Source organism: Sphaeramia orbicularis, chromosome 18 (assembly GCF_902148855.1).
Source record: "Sphaeramia orbicularis chromosome 18, fSphaOr1.1, whole genome shotgun sequence".
Taxonomy (NCBI): Eukaryota; Metazoa; Chordata; class Actinopteri; order Kurtiformes; family Apogonidae; genus Sphaeramia; species Sphaeramia orbicularis.
In genome coordinates this window covers 40,669,309-40,685,570 of record NC_043974.1, presented here as the reverse complement: position 1 = coordinate 40,685,570, position 16,262 = coordinate 40,669,309, and the positions used below count along the sequence as shown (strand labels likewise).

Sequence of the window (16,262 nt, the reverse complement as noted above, 5' to 3'; positions counted from 1 at the left end):
GCCTTCACTCCCCAAAGCTGTTGAGATAAACCCCACTTTACCTCACCAAACCTGCCTCTCTTGATACACACAAATCACCCCCTCCTAACATTTCTGCACCTTCTGCCACATTATTAACACCCTGTGCTAAGAAGGGATAGGACAATAAGCACCACTTTATGTACACATGGACAGTCCTGACAAAAAAAAACACCATTTATGTCACAGGACACGTCTAGTAATACAGTTTTCAGTTTATGTTTTAATGTTTTTAATGAATTAGAGTTAGGGTTAGAGCCATGGTTGAAGATAGGTTTAGAGCTGGGGTGTCAAACATACGGCCCGGGGCCAAAACTGGCTGACGAAGGGTCCGGTCCGGCCTGTTGGATAAATGTGTAAAATGCCAAAATTACACTGAAAATATTAACAACTAGAAAAGCACTCGGACAGCGCAGACCTCCGCCAAGCGCAAAAATTCCCCACATAATCGGTGATACAAATCCTACATTTATTTTTTAAAATAAAATCTGCCTTCTGGATCAGATCCGGATCAGCCTTTGAAATGTGATTGAGGACCCCATTGTCAATTCCTGAGTTAAATTTCATGAGTTTTGGTCAATAATTAAGCGAGATATTGGGAAACGAAAATTTTGGCCCCATTTACCACAATGTTAACGAAAATTTCAAAGTGATCCAGAATTCAGGATTTCTTCCGGATCACCCCCAAAAGTTAATCATTTCTTCCTTATCCCATTTCCAACAAACCCTGAAAATTTCATCAGAATCTGTCCATAACTTTTTGAGTTTTGTTGCACACTAACGGACAGACAAACAAACAGACAGACAAACAAACCCTGGCAAAAACATAACCTCCTTGGCAGAGGTAATAATTTTAGTTCAGGGGCCATAAAAAGCCTTAGTTTGGGCTCAAGTGGATCAGATATTACACAAGGGTCAACATTCAGGCCAATTCAGTTTCATGTGGGTCAGGTCAGTAAAATACTATCATAACCTATAAATAATGAGAACTCCAAATTTTTTATTCTTTGTTTTAGTGTAAAAAAGTGAAGTTATATGAAAATATTTATATTTACAAACTATCACAAAAATATGAAAACCATGAACAAATATGAACAACCTGAAATGTCGTAAGAGAAATAAGTGTGATTTTAATATTCTGCTGTTACCAAATGTTTTGTGCATTTACAGATCCATCCGCTGTAATCTGTAAATTATCAGGCATTCTGTAAATGTTAAACTGGGAAATAATGTTGTTAAAATTGCACCCTTTTTTTTTTTTTTTTTATTTCAGGTCGTTCATGTTATTCACATTTTTTACAGGATAGTATGTAGATGTAAACATTTTCATAATATAATTTTTTTACTGTTATTATTTTACTGGTCTGGCCCACTTGAGGTTACATTGGGCTGTTTGTGGACCCAGAACTAAAATGAGTTTGGGTTTGTTTGGAAAAATTGTAACTCGAGAATTTTGTGCATTTGATAAAGTTAACTTTGTTTCTCTGTTTGAATACGAGCACATCCTCAGTGTTGAAGGTGTGGTAAACACAAAATCCAATAAGACATGACTTGTTTACGTGTATTCTATGAAAGCTGATCCAAAAATCAAAGCATGGTATTGCGTGATCACTAGCAGGTCGCGTGCCTGACTTGTTATTGAGACTAGTAATGCAGGCTTAGCTTCAGAATGCCAGTGTGGTGGACAGTTGTCATGTGCTGAATGTCACACGTGCAGGACAAACAGATGGCCACTTGCTGCTCAACAATCAATTGAACAAGTTGGAAGCTTCGTTAACAGTTGTTTTCTATTTACTACTAGACCAGGGGTGTCACACATATGACAGAGGACCAAAACCAGCCCACCAAAGGGCCCACTGTGGCCTGTGAAATGCAAAAATGACACTTCAGATATTAAAAATCATTTTAGTTCAGGGCAGTTGGATAGGAACTGGATACGACAGTTTCATGTTCAATTTGTACGTTTCTTGTTGTACATTTGGAAATTGAAAATAAAAAAGACCTTGATTAAAAAAAAATCTATAAATAATGACAATTCCAAACTTTCCTCTATGTTTTAAAGCACAGGTGTTAAACATACGGCCCATGGGCCAAAACCGGCCTGTGGGATGAATTTATGAAATGCAAATATTACACGGGGCAAAATTTTGCCCAATTCAATCTCATGTGGGTCAGGTCAGTAAAATACTATCATAACTTCATTTATATCATCTGTCTATAATTTTTTTTCACTTTAATCTACTATATCAACATAAAAGGCCAGAAAACACACAAAAACACACAAACACAAAAAAATCTGATTTAAAAAATGTATATACTTTATTGCATAAATAAAACAAAGATGCTTAACGAACCTTTTCAAAGACTTTAAAAGTGAATATTGGTTCCAAATATTAGGTATATAATTCAAATTAATATAAAATAATCGTGGTTATCATTATTATCACAGTATTATTGAAACTGTGCTCAAAATGTTCAAAAAGTACTTATACACACACTGAAATAATTTAACCAAGTTGTATTTTGAAAAAAAAAAAAAAAAAAAAAAGAAACCCCCCCCAATAAAATAATAGGCACAATGCACTTTCTGTTGCAGAAACATTCAAATATTAACCCTTAGTGGTCTGAGCCTGTTTTGGCTGTTTTTGAGTACTTTTGATTTTGCCTTTGTACATTATTTAAACAAATGTTTACTATACCTGTGTTTGGTATCTTTTTTTTTTCAGCACAACTTCATTTATATCAATTGCCTATTATTTTTTTCACTTTAACCTACTGTGTCAACATAAAAGGCCAGAAAACAAAAAAAAATAAAAATAAAATAAAATCCGATTTGAAAAATGTATATACTTTATTGCATAAATAACACACAGATGCTTAACGAACCTTTTCAAAGACTTTAAACGTGAATATTGGTTCCAAATATTAGGTATAGAAAATTAAAATTGTAATAAATTAAAACTCTACTCAAATATTTGACATAAAAGCAGATCTTTACATAGGCGTTTTTTTCCCCTAAAAGTGCGGTAATCAAACATGGTTATCATGATAATTAGAATTTAAATAGTAATACTCACCGTCTGCAATTTTACCACAGTTTATTGTTATACCAGTTATTGTTACATCACTATAGTATATAATGGCAAAATCAAAAGTACTGAAAAATTGACAAAATAGGCTCAGACCACTAAGGGTTAATATTTGAATGTTTCTGCCAAAAGAAAGTGCATTGTACCAATTATTTTATTTTATTTTATTTTATTTTAAATACAGCTTGGTTAAATTATTTTAGTGTGTGTATTAGTACTTTTTGAACATTTTGAGCACAATTTCAATAATATCGTGATAATAATGATAACCGTGATAATTTTGGTCACAATAACCATGATATGAAATTTTCATATGGTTACATCCCTATTTATATATTATTATGCGATTATTTTACCGGTCTGACCCACTTCAGAACATACTGAACTAAAATGAGTTTGCCTCCCCTGTACTAGACCCCTGTCCTAAAACTTGACACAGACGAGGATGTAAATGGAGGCGTTTCTAATCAGGTGGATAGTCAATCAAATGGGAGCCTTAGTGAGAAGTCCTTAACGTCCATTTGTCTTAATTACTAAATAAGAGCTTTTAGCTGAATGCTGGCCCGGCTAACCCTGTAATCACCCACCCACATGCTATTGGTGTGGGGATGCCTTTAAAGCCCCATCTTAAGCCATGTTACACCACAGGTTTACACCAACTGTGTCAAGTACTTGGTGAATGATACTCCTACTGATACCTGAGTCAAACTAAAACAGCACCTCCAATCTGCTAAGTCCACCCTTCTGTCGGACATAATTTATGCAGATATGTCCGATATTCGGTACGGTATGTCAGGTTTGAACATTTCCTGATAACATAAAGCGCTGTGGCATTTAGCTCCGCCTGCCCTCCACTTCTTTATTTAAGTGATACGTTGGGGAACACTGTTGACTCTGTGGCTGTAAATCCCTGTGTTCAGGTTAATGGATTGGATTTGTGCTTTTCCAAGTGCTCAGAGAGCTTACTGCGTACCACAGTTCGGAGTAACATTACATGACATTTAGTAAATTACAATTGCTAATCACAAGCCATACTCTGTCTAATAGATCACGGGTGTCAAACATGCGGCCCGGGGGCCAAATCCGGCCTGCCAAAGGGTTCAGTCCGGCCCCTGGGATGAATTTGCAAAGTGTAAAAATGACACTGAATATATTTAGTCAAGGGTGTGGAACTCGTTTTAGCTCAGGTTGACACTTTATTCACTCTTGCCACTTTATTACCCCACCCCCCAAAGTTTGGTTTGTATGTTTGTTACCTCTGCCAAGGAGGTTCTGTTTTTACCGGCGTTGGTTTGTCTGTTTGTCTGTCCGTCTGTGTGCAAGATAACTCGAAAAGTTATGGACGGATTTGGATGAAAATTTCAAGAAATGTTGATACTGGTACAAGGAACAAATTATTAAATTTAGGTGGTGAGTGGGGGTGGGGGGGCCCACGGGGGGGCCCAGTGATCGGCCTTGGTGGAGGTCTGCACTCTCCAAGTGCTTCTAGTTTGTTTGTTAACACTCTAGCAGCAAAACTATCAGTTGAATTCATAGCAAATTTGATTTGTAGATGACCAGTGACCCAAAATAGATCTCATTACATTTTGGGAACAGTAGGTCAAAATTTAAATTTTTTATGAATTTTAAATTTTTTTTCCCCATTTACTTATAATGGGTGAAATTTCAAATGTCTGTACCAGTAAAACTATTGGTTGAATTCAGACCAAATTCAGTTTATAGATTGCCAGTGACCCAGAATAGATGTCATTACATTTTGGGAAAAATAGGTCAAAGTTTCAATTTTTATGAATTTATTAAATCTTTTTTCCCCCATTTACTTATAATGGATGAAATTTCAAATGTCTATAAAAATATCAATTTTGTTTCAATTTACTTAAGACTTGGCACATATATAGAAGAAATTGATATGATGACATCAGCACACGCATAGACATGATGACGTCAGCTGGATCGATGCCGAAATAAGTTACAATATGTGCGAGGGGCGGGGTTTGTTGTGCCTGGCACCACTTGTTTCACTGTTGCTGCTGCCGTATGCACCACCACTTCAACTGTACTGTTGCTGCATACTGTGAATTTTGCACATTCTAAGAATTTATTATTATTATAATTTTTTTTTTATTTTTTCAATTTTTCTTTTCTTTGCATATCTTAATTTATTATGGTAGTTTTATTCTACCCTACTTACCGCATATATTCTATTTTAGATTTTATTCTTTATCTTTGATGTTAAGATCAAGACCTGGGTAACGACATTTTGTTCTATCATGTACCATTGATCGAATGACAATAAAGCTGTGTCTGAGTCTGAGTTCCACATATAGACCAGTAGGAGCTCAAGCAAAAAAATCTGTATCAAAATATTGGAAGGTCTCAGAGCATCTGTGTGTGTGTGTGTCTCCACAGTCCTGAGAAACTGAGACATTTTGAAGTGTCCAATGTGGTACCTACAGTTGAGGAATAGTCTCATCTCCACATTAAATATATCGGCAAGTTGATAGGACCAATATCTTGGGAAATATTAGTCATTTCGGAATACAATAACCTTACACTCACATTACTTGGTTGACCGGAAGCGACCAGTACCATGCTGCATGATGGGAAATGAAGTTAAAAAGAGGGACGACACATTTACTAACTGCAGTCCCTAGATATTGCGATTAATATGACACATACTCAACATGCTAGTAGATAAAATAATACTTATTTCAGTAACTCCAGAACTTCAGCATGGTGATGTCATCGTAAAAACTCCCAATAAATTTGATCCTGAACATTCATTATGACCTATTTATCTAGTGAGATTACATGTTTTTGTCCTTTTTTTTTCATATTAACCTGTCCACCAATTTTTGTTCTCAGCTATTCTTTTTCTTGATTTATTCTGGTCCTTAAAATGTTAGCTGAATCAAGCATTATCCTCTAACTAACCGTCCTTACACTACTTGGCTATTAATTAGCTGTCAGCTTTCATTATTATACTGACTTTGGAAGAACAAAATTAAACATCTTTCCACTTCTATTTTGTTGAAAACCCTCCACAAATGGAATTAAAGGCAGGATGCAATGGATACAAGTTATCCAATAGATTTAATAAAATTCCAACAATACAAATCGGGCATTATATTCTGCGACCAGAAAAAAAACAAAACAACAAAACATTACACCAATATAACGTGTTGAAATTCATCTCAACCATTAAATATCAAACAAAATAAATCGAGTGGTTCAAAAACAGAACAGAACATTTTGCACCAAACATAATCTTGTGCTACAGTTTTCCAGCTTGGTATCATAATTATATTTAAAAAGAAAAAAAAAATCCAGTTAAAGAAAAACTCTTTTACAATAAATAGAGAAACGAATGACCTCTCCAAACCAAAACCAACGACAACATGACAATTTAACACTAAAAGTTAAGGTAAGAAAACAGCTTCTGTATAGGCATACGTTCCTTTACATGAGCTGTACGTGAACTATGGGAACAGTGGGTTTAATACTGTATGTGAAGGTACCAGTGCATTACAGAACCAAGTGTAGGACTAGTTATAGTCTATTTGACACGTTTTCCACAGCAGTCCATATGTCTGTAGTTTACATCTGAATGATTTGGACACTTTGAACCACTAACTATGCTACATTTCCTCTTAGAATCAACATAATAAAAGATCGAAATATGAAAAAAATTAAATAAAATAAAAGCAGATAATCCGACTGCCAGTGTCAGGTCCGTGTGTGTGATACAGTACAGTAGTTTTCCACAGTTTTGGCATTAGCTTGTAATTTATGTCTCTATAGAAAGTTTCCAAGTGTTTTTCACGTTTTCAGGACACGAGCGCTGCCTCCACACCCTCACAGAAACTTCAGAAATGTGTTGAGAGCTGTGTTGTAGAGCGCTTTAACATCCCTCGGTGAACCAAATAAAACTTTTGCTGTAAAATCCCTCTTTTCTGCTGTTGTGTTTTCCTTCTTTCACTTTTGAATGCTCTGAATACTGCTGCCATCTGGTGGTCGCACTGTGTCACTGATTGAACATGCAAACTACACAGGAGAGGACTCCAGGACCGTCTTGCTGTGATCGTGACCACTTTATCACCGTGCCACTCCATCCGATTGATTAAGTGTCGTTTAAGATTAAATTAAGCTTTTTGTTGGTGAAGTCGATCCCTGGTCTTCCTTTCTCTTTCTATTCTGACGAGACAAAAGCTTCTAGACCCCCCCCCCCCCCCCCCCCCCAAGACAACATTTCTCCTGTGTGCTTTCAGAAAGGCTTGAAATGGATGCAAGAGTCGGACTGTTGCAATGCGTGTATCATTCGTTCATTCGTTTTTCAATTTAAAACCAAAAATCACTGAAAAACAAAAACACGACTCGTTTTTTTGTTTTTCATTTTCAAAACCAGAATGAAAAATGGATAATGGTTTGTTTTTCCATTTCCCAATTTTGTGCTCAAATGAAAAATGGAAAAAAAACATAACGACCGTTTCATCCGATTTTGCTATTTTCAATATAGTTAAGTTGTGACCCGGAAGTAGTCGTAACTGTGGAAAAAATAAACAAACGGAATCATGGCCGGACTGGAGGAATATTTTGCTATAATTAAGCTGCTGTTAATCTCGTTAATTCAGAAAAATAGACCCGAATTTACTTTTTTGTGTGAATGCAATACGCTTCCGTATCAAACAGCTGCTTAATTATAGCAAAATATTCCTCCAGTCCGGCCATGATTGTGTTTATTTTTTCCCAAGTTACGACTACTTCCAGGTCAGACAACTTAACTATATTGGAAATAGCAAAAATGGATTAAACGGTTGTTATCTGTTTTTTCCATTTTTTATTTGAGCACAAAAGCGGGAAATGTAAAAAACGAACCGTTATCCATTTTTCATTCTGGTTTTGAAAATGAAAAACAAAAACGAGTCATTTTTTTGTTTTTTGATTTTTGGTTTTAAATTGAAAAACGAATGAATGAATGATACACGGATTTGTTGCACTCCTACCTTGGCAGTAAAACAATAAAAAAAAATAAAAAAAAAAATAGCTGGAACATAAGAAAAAACTAGAACATTATTTCTTAATGATCACTACAAGTTGGCAGGGGGAGCCTGTCTTGAAGCTACACTATATGGACAAAAGTATTGGGACATGTTGAATTCAGGTGTTTCTTTTCTAACAGCGGTCTGGGATACAAAACAATAATGACAAATATCATAATATAGTTTTATATTGGGATAAATATCATGCATTGGTTAGTTTTGTTTAAATTATTTTTGCTTCTAAAATGCCTCAGAGTTGGTTTTTACTTAATGTCCTTCAACACTGATTTTGTTTTTTTTTTATTATCCATGACTATGATTTTATTTGTTCTACCTCTAAATTTGTCAAATATTCGTCATGCTCTGACTGTAAATATTATTATCTACCACAACTAACCATCTACTTTCTTCACATCTCACTGAGGAAGAAAACTCTCCCATTAAACTTTAAGGAAATATTGATGTTTATATCTCAAATCAGTATGAACAGGACATCTTACAGCTGCAGCCATAATGTGTCCCAATATTTTTGTCCATATAGTTCATAAACAAAACACGAAAAATATTCAGAGCAATTACAAAAAAAAACTAATCAATGCAATGATATTTATTTAATATAAAACTATATTATGACATTTGTCATAATTGTTTTGTATCCCAGATCCCTGTTAGAAAAGAAACACCTGAATTCAACATGTCCCGATACTTTTTTCCACATAATGTAAATCTGACTTCAGTTATAAAATTAAATGTCCGTCACTTCAGCAGAACACCGCTTCCTTCAGAGGCTCCAAAAGGCAGGATGTCTTCGGGATAATACTCTTTCAACATCTTCGCGTGGATGATGGGTATTTCGTTTTCAGGCCCTCTTTGAAGTTGCGAAACAGAACCCGGTTGCGTTTGTTCTCCTCGTCCTTCCTGGGGTGAAACTCCCCTTGGATCTTAAAACCTCGGTGAACCACGAAAGCGGAGCTGAGCACTGAAAACTTGTATCCAGCCACATGGAGTTCACAGGCCTGGGAGACAGGGAGAGAGGGCAGTTATAAAAGTGGGAAGTGGTGAAGAAAAATGAGGTGAGAGATGGCAGAGGGTTGACTTAACAAGCATGTGACTGGAAAGGTGTCAAGAAAGGTGACGGCAAGAAGGACGAACAGATGAAAAACAAAACCCAAAAAAAGATAAAGACAACAAGAATGCTAAAGGGGAGAGAAAATAAATGGCATAAACAGACAGTAGCAGACTTAAAGTGTACCTGTACTAGTCATGATTACAACATTAACTGTGCTTTGTGTTTTACTTACAAGCAATAGGGGGGCAAATTCAGCAAAAAAAAATTTAAAAAAATCACCATAAATGCACCACAGTGGACTTTTACATTACGTGAATTATGGGCGGGGGCAGAACCTATGGGGAGCAGCCATTGCCGGGCAGAAGTGACATACCACCGTTGATTCCGGGTGATCAGTGTGAGTAAACATACACTAATATACTCACAAGTCAGTTACAGTAAATAAGCTTCTCGTCTTAGTTGTGAATAAATATTCCATCTTTATAATATTACAGGAAACTAACTTTAACCCTTTCATGCACAGTGGTCACTCCAGTGGACAGTTCTTCTCCAGCTGTTCTCTTGTATATTCATGGTTTTGTTGTTTTAGTTCCATAATCAGCCAACACAGTGGACGCTTATGCACCATCCCATAATACACTGACATTCAGACCATTACTGTAACTTTGCTGTTCTTGATAAAACCGATCTGCACTAATATGTCTGAGTGTAAATCACTTGTTTTTTGTTAGACACAAAGGTTTTTTTGCACATTATCACCATGAAGTGAGTAATAATTAGCATTAGAATATGTTAAAATGGGAGAAAACATCAGATTTGCAGCATTAAAAATGTTTTTATTTCATTGTTTTCGTTTTACTTTCTTACGGAACAGGATTAGGGCCACTGGACTTTAATCTCAGAATTCTGACTTTAAACTCAGAATTCTGACTTTAAACTCAGAATTTTGACTTTAAACTCAGAATTCTGATTTTATTTCCTCAAAATTCTGACTTTTTTTCCTCAGAATTCTGACTTTAAACTCAGAATTCTGACTTTATTTCCTCAAAATTCTGACTTTTTTTCCTCAGAATTCTGACTTTAAACTCAGAATTCTTATTTTATTTCCTCAAAATTCTGACTTTTTCCTCAGAATTCTGACTTTAAACTCCGAATTCTGACTTTACTTCCTCAAAATTCTGACTTTTTTCCCCTCAGAATTCTGACTTTAAACTCAGAATTCTGACTTTAATCTCAGAATTCTGACTTTTTTTTCCAAGATAATAATTAAAAATATACATATATTGAACCTTATTTTAATTTATTGTATTTTTTTCCAGTGGCCCTAATCCTCTTCTGTACTTTCTGATATTGGGTTTTAAACACATTTCTTTACTTCAAAAATGAAATGCATGGACATTTTTGTAACCCCATGAAAAAGAAAATCGATCGCATTGTTTTTTTTCATGTCTAGGAAGGAATAAAAACACTCGAGAAAAAAAAATCTTTACTAAGGTTCTTATAATTCATGCATGAAAGGGTTAAATCCCATTTCAGTTATCTACTGTTGATGGTATTTTCCTTGGGGATATCATACTGATAGTACCGCATCCTAAAATTAACTGTGTAGACTTCCTCCATGTACCATTTTATATAATTGAGGAACCACAGGCCAAGGTAAGATACAATTCACTTGGGACGACAAACTAAAGTTTTAATTTATGATCACTTTACTGGATCAAATTCACAACAAACATCCAGTAAAACCTGAACGACTGATTCTAAACCTAAAACCGGAATGTTTCCACAAGCCTGAACAACTCCACATTTATTTCTAATACTTTCTGATGCTTATTGTTCTATGTGTCAGACTCTAAATGACAGTCAGAAGGCTATTACTAGTGTGTTTGTTAGTGAATCTCAGGGCTTTGTGTGTTGTGTTTTGGCAGGAAATGAGCCGCAGTCAAAGGACTTGAGAGCAGATTAAAAAAATGGGAAACACTGAAGAAATGCTGACACAAAAGAGGAGACACTTCAAGTGGATATTAACACTGTTATGGAGAAGCAGAAAATACTTTGACAAGGAAGACAAACTGGAATCACTGTCATCCATATTAACCCTTTAAGCACCAAAGTTGTAATATTAAGACAAACAATATAACTGAATGAATGAAAGAATTACCAAATCTTGTTACCACCTCCCACCCATAGATAGCAGACATGTGCCCCTTCAATCCTAACACCATTTCAGGGCATGTTTCTATTCAAAGTGATGAAGAAAATCTAATCTGTACGGTGTGGTCCCGAGCTGGTTTAGTAAATTGGTAAGTAAAGTTTATTTACACTTTTATTGTTGCAGTGTTGTAAAGCACTTTGATTGAAAGCGCTATATAAATAAAATGTATTATTATTTTTTAGTTTTGATCGAAAAGGACAGATTTGGCTACTCTGCTGCTTGGCTAAAAAGCTACAAAAACTTACTACATTTTACTTGATACTAATATTTAAGCTTGTTTATTTTATGGATACGACAAAAAAAAAAAAAAAAAAAAAAAACGTTCATGTAAATATGTTCAAAGTTCAATTTTATGAAAAGTTATGCAAGCCAAAATGGCCGCCGCACTGTGACGCACATTTTGCTAATTAAGCTAGATCGGTAAATTTACTCCCATAATAAACCTTGGGTCATACGGGATGTTTTTTCACATTTATACAATGCTTTTATCACTAAGCACTAAAAAGATACATATTTTTGGAATCTTGATAACAAAATCGAACATTTAAAACAAAACAAAAAAAGCTAACGGCTAAAGGGCTAACTGGTTTTTGTACTGACCTGGCTGATGAATTAAGCTAGATCGGTAAGTTTACTCCCATAATAAACTATGGGTCATACCGGATATTTTTTCCACATTTATACAATGCTTTTATCATTAAGCACTAAAAAGATACAGATTTTTGGAATCTTGATAACAAAATCGAACATTTAAAACAAAACAAATAAGCTAACGGCTAAAGGGCTAACTGGTTCTGGTACCGACCTGGCTGATGAATTAAGCTAGATCACTAAATTTACTCCCATAGTAAACTTTGGTCGTACCGGATATTGTTTTACATTTACACAATGCTTTTATCACTAAGGACTAAAAATATACAGATTTTTGGAACCTGGATAACAAAATTCGAACATTTAAAACAAATCAAACAAAGCTAACGGCTAAAGGGCTAACAGCAGTTCTGGTACGGACCTGCTGATGATTAATTTAGATCGGTAAATTTACTCCCATAATTAACTGTGGGTCACACCGGATATTTTTTTCCACATTTATACAATGCTTTTATCACTAAGCATTAAAAAGATACAGATTTTTGGAATCTTGATAACAAAATCGAACATTTAAAACAAAACAAAGAAAGCTAACGGCTAAAGGGCTAACAGTGGTTCTGGTACAGACCTGGCTGATGATTAATTTAGATCGGTAAATTTACTCCCATAATTAACTGTGGGTCACACCGGATATTTTTTTCCACATTTATACAATGCTTTTATCACTAAGCATTAAAAAGATACAGATTTTTGGAATCTTGATTAAAAAAAAAATCGAACATTTAAAACAAAACAAAGAAAGCTAACGGCTAAAGGGCTAATAGTGGTTCTGGTACAGACCTGGCTGATGCGGTTAAACCCGTACTGCTTGAAGTTCTCATCATATAGTGGCACAGTTCGAGGTCCGATGTAGAAGGGCTCCCAGGGGTCCACCCAGGTGAGTGTGTAGGCCACTTCTAGAGCCGTGGCCCCCCTGACGTGGCTGTTGACCCACTGGGAGTAGTTGGTCGGGGCCTGACACCTGGAACACAGCTCTTCGTAAAACGGCCGAACCTCTCCGACCTGGTACAGCTGCACGAGCTCTGCCTTCGTACCGGGCAACTTCCGGGCATGGCGGATCTCAAACGCAGGTAAAACAAACACCTCATCTGTACCTGTTGAGCAACAAAGTTAGAGAAATTTCGTATAAAATAATTCATAAGTTTTGCTCATCTAATGATCATATCGTTAAAAGATTCAAAAGAGACACTGATGTGAAATGCACTTCCTGTTCTGTGAACACAAACAGTTTCTCATTTATTTTGGCGCTGCCCGGATGTCCAAAGCTTTTGGTTTGATTTTTATAATTTTGTTGTTAGATACATTGAAAAAGATTTCAAGTTGTTTTGGAGAGATGTGCTTTTTGGCCTCTTTGATGTTAATAGAAATAAGACCAATTCTAGTGAAACATTCATTACTAACCGTGTCATTCTTTTGGCAAAATTCCACAATCACAAATGCAAGTTCTCTCATCAAAAAACTTCTTTTGTTGCCTTTCACAGTGAGGTCAAACAGTACATCGACTCAAATTTTCTCTTATTCAAAAGGCAACAAGAACTGTAAACATCTGTATACATTTTGGCATTTTTTTGTAAACCCTTACACCCCCTGGCAAGTTATGTGATATGTTTGTAATGTTTTACGTTAAATACTTGTAATTTTACATTCCTTGCACAGTTTGTTATTATTTGCTGAAGATCTTCATCTTTGTAAAACTGGCAAATGGTAAATAATATATAAATATAAAAAGAATCATTCCAAAAATTCCTGGATCCAGACAGTGATCTGGATCACCACCAAAAAAAACAAAACAAAAAAAACCTCATCGGTACCTGGTTCACGTTTCATGATCAGAGCCAGGAACTGCTGGTGGAGGTCTGCGCTGGGCATCATGTCTATGTCTATGACCAGGATGTAGGAGGACTCTGCACCTCCACGAGCCACGTTCCGAAGCAGATTGTTTGGGTATGAGATGTTTCCACTGATGGCATAGTTCTTGTATTTATCCCTGTGGGTCTCCAGTCTGGAGAACACAGAAGCGCAGTCCTCCAGACCCGCAAAGTGCTCCCGGTCCTGCTCTGGGAAACTGGCCATCTCCCCTGAGAGGCAGACCAGGTGGAAGTCCACCAGAGCCTGGATCTGCGGGCAGAAGAAGCTGAGGGCGTACACCAGGGCTGTGGCGAACTTCACATCCTGCCCGTGGGCGAAGATGGCCACAGACAGAGGGTTCTGCCACCTGTCCAGCAGAGACTCCAGGTGGTGCAGGTTGTTGATAGTCGTGTGCGTGGCTAGGGTCAGAACCCCGGAGCTGGGGTCGGACCCGGGCTTCTGGTTGGCGGTGACATCACTTTTGATCAGGTTCTTGTAGATCCGGTACTGGCCGCTGCTGTCGAAGATGCCGCCGGTGGACAGAGAGTACCGCAGCCGCTCCTTCCGCGTGTTTTTATCGGGGTGCGCATTTTTCTTGACCCCGGAGCCTCCGAACAGCTCCGAGTACCGGTACCGCTGCTGCTTACCGTGAAACTTGGACAAGAAGGACAAGTATATGAGCTGCAGAAGCGCCACTATCAGCAGAGCACTCAGCACCACTTTAAACACCGAACATTTCTTGGACAGATGCATTTAGAGGGACTGGCACTGAGTACAAAGCAGGTCCGAACACTGGCCCCTTCCTCCGCTGCCTGTTTCAGACACACCGTCCCAGCTAACGGCCCCTACGTCTGTGCCATCAGGCTAACACCGAAAACAATTAGTCTGGAAATACGACGACTCTGTGGCTGCATAGTGTTATTTTAGGAGGCAGCGCGGCCGTTCTTATAGCGATCGACAACATAAATGACCCGACGTTAAAGGCCGATGTGTAGTTATCTCCATGTAAACACTACAGATTTTCCCAGTACAGGCTACTGCTGCTGCTGCTGCGACAGCTGCGCACAGTTTACGTCAAAACCGTAATGACCGGAAAAAGGCGCAGCTCAATCTGGTTGCGTTTTAGGATTTGCTAAGCTAACTGTTAGCATCGCTTTTAAAGGAGGGGGGGGGGGTGTAATGCGCCATGTTAATGTCAGTACACTTTATGTTAGATAAGCAGTTGTGGAAAAATAGAAATAACTAAACGTCACCCAGTTGTGTGGACACATTATTGTTTAGATTTTGTCTAATTTTAAGAAGTAGTTGCCCCTTGTGCTGTATCTCATAAGACGAGGTGGCCGAGTGGTTAAGGCGATGGACTGCTAATCCATTGTGCTCTGCACGCGTGGGTTCGAATCCCATCCTCGTCGAATGAAATGTTTTTAATTTGTTCTTCAAAAATCTCATCTACAGACATCGATCAGCGAGAAGTTTAAAAAAAAAGACATCCAAGTAACCACGCCCATATATTTTACGACCATATAAAAGTGTTCTGTTTATATCTGATGTTAAAACACTGACGTCATAAACATTATGCTCTTGTTATTTATGCACCTCCATCCTACTAAACACAGTCTATTTTACTCATACATATTAGTTTATTTTTAAAAAATCCAGACAATCACATAGTGAGGTGCAACAACCTTACTGCTTTTACCAGTTGTTTTTACAGTTTTGCTTCCGATAATGTAGTGTTTGCATGTGTTCTATTTTTTGTCTTGTATTCTATTTTTAGTTTGTCATGCTTATCTATCTGCAGTAGTATTCAGAGATATTCAGTCTTTACTAGGGCTGGGTATCATGGCCAATTTCCCTAATCGATCTGATTTCGATTCATAAGGTTCTGAATCGATTAATCACGATTCGATTCAGTTCAACAGATTCGATTCAGTTCAATATTGATTCGATTCAGATTAATTTAGTGATACCAAAGTACAATTTTGAGTTGTAACCTGATTATTTGACTACTGCAGTCATACAACACATCAATACTGGTATCAATATTGATAGTAGAAAGGAAATAAATCTGACATTTCAGCAGAAGGAGCTGAATCTGCTCTGAAATCATGAACAGGACACAAACATGTCCATGTTTGTACAGTAGCTCAGAACAGACCAGACTGCTCCGTCATCTTTATTGTGTTTTATGGCTGGTGGCTTCTACTTACTGGGGGGTTAGCTAACTCACTCCATACTCAGCCATAGGTGATAGTATGGATCCAAGTTATCATTCCAAGAACGACCGGCTTCCGCGACTCGCCTCGGAGAACCTCAGTCCAGTCCAGTTCCTT

The 16,262-nt window shown here is 37.0% G+C and overlaps 1 protein-coding gene and 1 non-coding gene across 3 annotated transcripts; one reads left to right on the top strand and one right to left on the bottom strand.

Annotated features, from left to right (window-relative positions):
- Positions 1–8,633: 8,633 nt before the first annotated feature.
- On the bottom strand, positions 8,634–14,989 carry b4gat1 (beta-1,4-glucuronyltransferase 1). Of its 2 annotated transcripts, none has more exons than XM_030161957.1 (3): positions 13,882–14,989; positions 12,862–13,164; positions 8,634–9,162 (listed from the first exon to the last, which is right to left on the bottom strand). In XM_030161957.1, the coding sequence occupies exons 1-3, from the start codon at positions 14,680–14,682 to the stop codon at positions 8,971–8,973; spliced, it is 1,296 nt and encodes a 431-aa protein (XP_030017817.1). In that variant the 5' UTR covers positions 14,683–14,989; the 3' UTR covers positions 8,634–8,970. The 2 variants fall into 2 exon arrangements, with proteins under 2 accessions (XP_030017817.1, XP_030017818.1); XM_030161958.1 differs by having other exon boundaries at positions 12,862–13,175; positions 13,893–14,989.
- Positions 14,990–15,259: 270 nt separating this feature from the next.
- trnas-gcu (transfer RNA serine (anticodon GCU)) lies at positions 15,260–15,341 on the top strand. The gene has a single exon. It is a non-coding gene; the product is annotated as a tRNA-Ser (tRNA).
- Positions 15,342–16,262: the final 921 nt, after the last annotated feature.

What these genes read in the sequence shown, in the direction of transcription:
- b4gat1 (XM_030161957.1), bottom strand. Translation starts at nt 14,682, where the DNA reads ATGCATCTGTCCAAGAAATGTTCGGTGTTTAAAGTGGTGCTGAGTGCT. An exon ending in GTGAACCAGGTACCGATGAG is followed by an intron (nt 13,165 to 13,881) that starts GTTTTTTTTGTT and finishes GGTACAGATGAG; the next exon opens with GTGTTTGTTTTACCTGCGTT. An exon ending in GGTTTAACCGCATCAGCCAG is followed by an intron (nt 9,163 to 12,861) that starts GTCTGTACCAGA and finishes CCTGTCTCCCAG; the next exon opens with GCCTGTGAACTCCATGTGGC.